This window comes from Tarenaya hassleriana, unplaced genomic scaffold (assembly GCF_000463585.1).
Source record: "Tarenaya hassleriana unplaced genomic scaffold, ASM46358v1 Cleome6, whole genome shotgun sequence".
NCBI classification, from domain to species: Eukaryota; Viridiplantae; Streptophyta; class Magnoliopsida; order Brassicales; family Cleomaceae; genus Tarenaya; species Tarenaya hassleriana.
In genome coordinates this window covers 1,086,164-1,091,883 of record NW_010968505.1, presented here as the reverse complement: position 1 = coordinate 1,091,883, position 5,720 = coordinate 1,086,164, and the positions used below count along the sequence as shown (strand labels likewise).

Here is a 5,720-nt window from a genome sequence, read left to right as displayed (position 1 = left end):
GCAGTCTGAGACATCGCTCTACGAGTAATGTTCGACGGGGGTTTATTACTCAAATGACCCACTTGGATCGCAGCTATTTTAGCGTACACCACCCAAAAAAAACAATTTTTTTTTCAATTTTAACCCACTTTTCGGTTGAAAAAGTCTGAAATACCCTTTTCTTTTTATTTTTTGCGACCTTATTACGACTAACATATAACTAATATACAACTAAAATAAGACAAATAATTTTTTTGCCATCTTTTTTAGAATCATTTGTAACTTTTTTGCCACCTTTTTTAGAATTAATTACGAAGTCGTAATAATGAAATTGTTTTCGAACGGATAAATATCGTATATTCATTAAGGGTAATTTCGTCTTTTAAAAAAAAATAATATGTTATGTTTTTTTGTGGTGTATACGTGAAATAGACCCAAGTGAGTCATTTGAGTAAAAAACTCGTTCGACGGATAGGATCGGCTTTGCGGCTATTCGAAGGGCTCTTTGGACATCGACCTTGGGTTACGATTATGGGCTTAAATGGGCCGTTATTGGGCTTTCTCAGCTGAGAACGCCGTCTCTCTTGGATTTTTCTATCGAAATTTCTTGTCACTTTCCCGAGAAAGTTGAGATTTCATTGCAAGTTCCATACGATATGAATTAGTCTTTGCGAAGACCTCTGTCACTTGTTTCTCAGAAACTTTTTTGTTAGGAGAAGCATGGAGAACTCAGCTCAGGATTCTCGATCCAGATCGGAGACCGCCGTCACCTACGATTCTCCGTATCCCCTCTACGCCATGGCCTTCTCCTCCTCCCGCGGAGGCGGCGCTGCCGCCACGAACAGCCACCGCATCGCCGTCGGAAGCTTCGTCGAGGACTACAACAACCGCGTCGACATCCTCTCCTTCGATTCCGATGCCCTAACTGTGACTGCTTTCCCCAATCTCTCCTTCGAGCATCCTTATCCTCCGACCAAGCTCATGTTCAGTCCTCCCTCCCTCCGCCGCTCATCCGCTGGCGATCTGCTCGCCTCCTCCGGCGATTTCCTCCGTCTTTGGGAGATCCGCGAGGATTCCTCCTCGGTGGAGCCCGTCTCCGTTCTCAACAACAGCAAGACGAGCGAGTTCTGCGCGCCGCTGACCTCCTTCGACTGGAACGAGGTTGAGCCGAAGCGGCTCGGGACTTGCAGCATCGACACCACCTGCACGATTTGGGACGTCGAGAAGTGCGCCGTGGAGACGCAGCTCATCGCGCACGACAAGGAGGTCCACGACATCGCCTGGGGCGAAGCTAGGGTTTTCGCCTCCGTCTCCGCCGATGGATCTGTCAGAATCTTCGATCTCCGCGACAAGGAACATTCCACCATCATCTACGAGAGTCCGCAACCCGATACGCCGCTTCTTAGACTCGCTTGGAACAAACAAGACCTGAGATACATGGCAACGATTCTGATGGATTCCAACAAGGTTGTGATTCTGGACATTCGATCTCCGACGATGCCGGTGGCGGAGCTGGAACGGCACCAGGCAAGTGTGAACGCCATAGCTTGGGCTCCACAGAGCTGCAAGCACATCTGCTCGGCCGGGGATGACACACAGGCGCTCATATGGGAGCTGCCGACAGTAGCTGGACCAAACGGCATCGATCCGATGTCTGTTTACTCTGCTGGGTCGGAGATTAACCAGTTGCAGTGGTCGGCTTCACAGCCCGATTGGATCGGCATCGCCTTCTCTAACAAAATGCAGTTGCTGAGGGTTTGAGGTAGGTAATAGATTCTGCCTCTTCCTCGTTCAATTCAAAACATAGCCTTATCTGAAGCCCCGTTGTTAGGCTCAGTTGTGGAGGCCTAGGATGTACTGCGTTTGCTTGCATCGCCATTGCAGGGAGCCCCATTGCTAGCATTGGTTCTTTTTGGACATCCCTCTAATCTACTGCTAGACCTCAGTTCTATTAGAAGCTTCAGTAGAGGAAAACTAACTTGCGTAGATGTAGATAGTTTGCCTTCATTTGCTTGCTCAGCAACGCAGATTCTCCATCGGTATGATATTTTGTTTCAGTAGATTTCTCCTGCAACGATCTCTTAGATCCTCGCCAACCTCGTACAAACACGGTCCATGCAAATATCTTCTTCTTCTTCATCTTCCTTGTTAAGTGTTGGAATCATGTTGTATGTGATGGAGAATAATGGGTTTGGTCTGAGATCGTTGTAGGATGAATCCGTTGAAAGCGTCATTTTCACCGAAATAGTTTAGAGAAAAAATTGAATCTTGGAGGAATTTAAATATGTTACTATCATCTATAGTCGTCATTTTCTCTCTGTTTATTTTCGACTCAAGATCCTGATTGATCACATTTGGAGTACATGAACGTTTTGGTTGTGGGCGCAGATGTGAAGAGATGGAAGGGGGGGGTGTTGTTAGCTTAGGCGCAGTCAGTTCAGTTTGGTACCTTGAAAGTTAAAAAGACTATTGAATCTCCTCCTCCATTGTGTAAAAAGATGATAATATGTACCTTTCATTGAATACTGAGATTATAATCATCCTCGTGATGCTGACTATGTAATTCAGTGGTGTGTAGATGATTTATATATTTATTCGATAATATTAGCTTTTCATATATAATATATGTATGTATATTAGCAATACAAAACACGGTTACGATATGGGTAAGGAGTTTCTCTTTTATGCCCATGTCAATTTATTTACACTTTTATTTAATTCAATATATATATATATATATATAAGTGTTTTAAAATTACATTGTGTGTATATATAGGTGTGTAAATCGTGCGTCTGACAAAATTACCTTCCATTTTCGTTTCTCTGGGTCTGCAGCCCAAAGAAGGCCCAGGTCCAAAACTTCAATCACGTGATTCTCACGTGACCCTCGTTTCCCGATCCCTGTCAATTGAAATAGAAAACCCTAACTCTCCCTTATATAAATACCATTTCTCCTCATCGTTAACCCTAGCGCAGCAGCACTTGTCTCTCTCGTCAAGGTTCGGACTCGATCTCTATCTCCTTTACGTGTCTGTTCTCTGGGGAAATTCGCGATACGGCTGTACCAGTGCTTGGTGTTTGATTAATTTGTGCGTTTTTGTGTTTGTAGATCCGTTGGAAGGTGATATTCTTGCAAACAAGTTAGCGGCGATGGCCACCGGTGAGCTCGCTTGCACTTATGCCGCTCTCATCCTTCACGACGAGGGAATTCACGTCACCGTAAGTTACTTTCGTTCCTTTTCTCTCTTCCCGACTTATCTTTTGGAGTTCTTCGTAGGCCTTTTGGTTGATGTGATAGCCACGCTGATTTTTTAACACTTTTGGCTCTATGCAAATCCTTCTTCGAGTGGTTTCTGATTGGATTCCATGTTTGACTTGGCCAATTCAGGCTTAGTCCGCCAATATTTTGTGGGTTGCTCGTTTTTAAAATTGTGAATCAAGCTTTGGCTAATGACTTGTTTGTTCTCCAGTGGCAGATGGTTTTTGTTCTTCTCTTCTCTTTAGATTGTATTTTGTGGCCTTGGTTCCTGCGGTTTCTTAATGCGGCGTTTGTTAGTTTCTGGGTTTGTAATGTGGCTTTGATATTGGGCTTTAGCAGTATTATGAGGTGAACTATGTGACCTCTTCTTGATTCTCAACTTGTTGTTATCAAAGATGGCGTTCATAGTTTCTGGTGCATAGCTGCATCCAATGGCTCTGTTTCAAATTTTATTCTTGTTTTATGGAGAACATGTTGCTTGCATCATATGTGAAGTTATACTCGTGCATCTGACACTGGTTCTGGGTTGTGTGGACTGCTTATTGATGGTTATATCAGGCTGAGAAGATCTCGGCCTTGGTGAAAGCAGCCAACTTGACTGTTGAGTCCTACTGGCCCAGTCTTTTTGCCAAGCTTTGTGAGAAGAAGAACATTGACGATCTCATCATGAATGTCGGTTCTGGTGGTGGTGCTGCTCCGGTTGCCGCTGCAGCTCCTGCAGCTGGTGCGGCTGCTGGTGCGGCTGCCGAATCAGCCCCTGCTGCTGAGGAAAAGAAAAAGGTTTGTCCTTCCATTCGTAAATGTTTTTTTGATTGGTCATCTTCAATTCAATGTTGAGGTAGATCCAAACGAAACAAGTTTGCCTTAACTGGGGAAATTTGTTTTCATTGTTTGTGATGCATGAGCAGGAAGAACCAAAGGAAGAAAGTGATGATGACATGGGGTTCAGTTTGTTCGACTAGGCTGAGGTTCTGTTCCATATTTTCATTTGTGTTTCGAGGATTTTTGTCTTTGGGGTTTCCGTTCTAAAGAGCAAACCTTATTTTGTCGACTGTTTCTTGTCTTTTTAAGTTGAAAAGTTTCGCTGTTAGTTTGAAGAATTGACTTAATCATCTCCTTGGAGCTTATACATCGTCATGTTTCATAAAGTAGTTTTGTGACCAATCAAATACACTTGGTTCATTTCCGTATATGCAAAACCTAAATTGTACTAATGATTAATATTGTACGGAGTATCTGTTGTCATTAGTATAGCATTCTCTGTGGAAGTTTCGGAGAAAACCAGAGTTTTAGAAAGGGCTTATCGGTGATAGTCCGCTGAGTTGGTTCAGTCCGGTTTAATCTTGGTATTAGGCCGGTTTACTCTGATAATTTTGATCATGGAGAAAGTTCCGTACCATCTTTATAATTATGATGATAAGAAGTTTAAAGTATAATAATAACTTACGAAGTCGGAATTGGGCGTGGGTTGTTTCTTTAGTTATTTGTTTCTGGGAATTCACCCGAATCATATTCTTTATTTAATTAACTATTTATAATCATTATTTTTCAAGGCTTTGATTGGATCGTTGACGTTAGAATGTAAATGGAATTTGTTGTTATTCAATCGGATAAGCTCGAAACTCGAATTCCAAGCTTTCTATTGAATCGCAATGAGAACCGAAACGACGCGTAGTTTGACTTTCGGATAAAGGCTTCGTAGTTTAACTGTACCCCGAACGGCGCACTGTTCAACTCTGCAGTCCACAAAAAGGAGAACCAGCCGAAGAAAGAAGAGGAAAATTCAAACTTCCTTTCGATTTTGGTCTCCGATGCTCTGCTCGGTCTCCGGCGACAAGCCATCCGGCTCCACCTGGCTCGACCGCCTTCGCTCGAGCAGAGGACTCTCCGGCGCCAACGACGACGATGCCGGTGAAGCTCATCTCAGCCTCGACCACTTCCTCCGCCGCAACTACCGCCGCGAACTCGCCGGAGATCCCCCGATGAATGTCGCCTCCGACGATCCTCCTTCTGCTCCGACTCCGTCTAATCGGGAGCTAACGGAGAGTCCGAGGGAGGAGGATGAAAAATACGGCGGCGATGGAGAATGGTACGGCGTGATGAGCGATGTTCTGTCGGAGCTCTTCAATTTCGGCGGTGCTACTCCGTCTTCGACGATTTCCAGGAAAAAGTTTCGCAGGAAACAACCAAACCCTAGGCATTGCCCCGTCGAAGCCCCAAACAACTTAGCGGTGATGAATCTGGGCGACTCCAATATTCTCCCAGGTGTTCGTGAATTCGCCACGACGTCTCTGAATTCGGATAATAAGAAACCGGCGCCGGAGAAGAGGGAAAGGAGAAGAAGAATCGTGGAACCCGAGGAGGTGGAGGAGGAAGAAAAGGGAGAGAGGGATTTAGTTGGGTACTCGAGGAGCGAAGTGACAGTGATTGATACGAGCTTCGAGATCTGGAAATCCGAGAAACTGGTGTTCCGTAGGAAGAG

The 5,720-nt window shown here is 44.6% G+C and overlaps 4 protein-coding genes across 5 annotated transcripts in view; 3 read left to right on the top strand and 1 right to left on the bottom strand.

The window, feature by feature from the left end:
* The window catches only part of LOC104799672 (nascent polypeptide-associated complex subunit alpha-like protein 2), a 1,544-nt gene extending 1,118 nt beyond the window's left edge, over nt 1-426 (bottom strand). Inside the window, 1 exon segment of the mRNA XM_010522313.1 lies at nt 414-426. Coding sequence (XP_010520615.1) covers nt 414-426 — 13 coding nt within the window.
* Nucleotides 427-617: 191 nt separating this feature from the next.
* Nucleotides 618-2,601, top strand: LOC104798988 (protein TRANSPARENT TESTA GLABRA 1). Of its 2 annotated transcripts, none has more exons than XM_010521272.2 (2): nt 618-1,745; nt 2,368-2,601. In XM_010521272.2, exon 1 carries the CDS (start codon nt 700-702, stop codon nt 1,738-1,740), a length of 1,041 nt encoding a protein of 346 aa, XP_010519574.1. In that variant the 5' UTR covers nt 618-699; the 3' UTR covers nt 1,741-1,745; nt 2,368-2,601. The 2 variants fall into 2 exon arrangements, with proteins under 2 accessions (XP_010519574.1, XP_010519573.1); XM_010521271.2 differs by having other exon boundaries at nt 619-1,741.
* A 266-nt stretch (nt 2,602-2,867) lies between these two features.
* Nucleotides 2,868-4,428, top strand: LOC104798987 (60S acidic ribosomal protein P1). The gene is made up of 4 exons (XM_010521269.1): nt 2,868-2,978; nt 3,089-3,198; nt 3,797-4,018; nt 4,147-4,428. The coding sequence occupies exons 2-4, from the start codon at nt 3,130-3,132 to the stop codon at nt 4,198-4,200; spliced, it is 345 nt and encodes a 114-aa protein (XP_010519571.1). The 5' UTR covers nt 2,868-2,978; nt 3,089-3,129; the 3' UTR covers nt 4,201-4,428.
* Nucleotides 4,429-4,916: 488 nt separating this feature from the next.
* The window catches only part of LOC104798986, a 2,372-nt gene continuing 1,568 nt past the window's right edge, over nt 4,917-5,720 (top strand). The window contains exon 1 of the mRNA XM_010521268.2: nt 4,917-5,714. Within this exon, the coding sequence (XP_010519570.1) occupies nt 5,050-5,714 (665 nt within the window). The 5' untranslated portion in view covers nt 4,917-5,049. The remainder of the gene's footprint in view (nt 5,715-5,720) is intronic.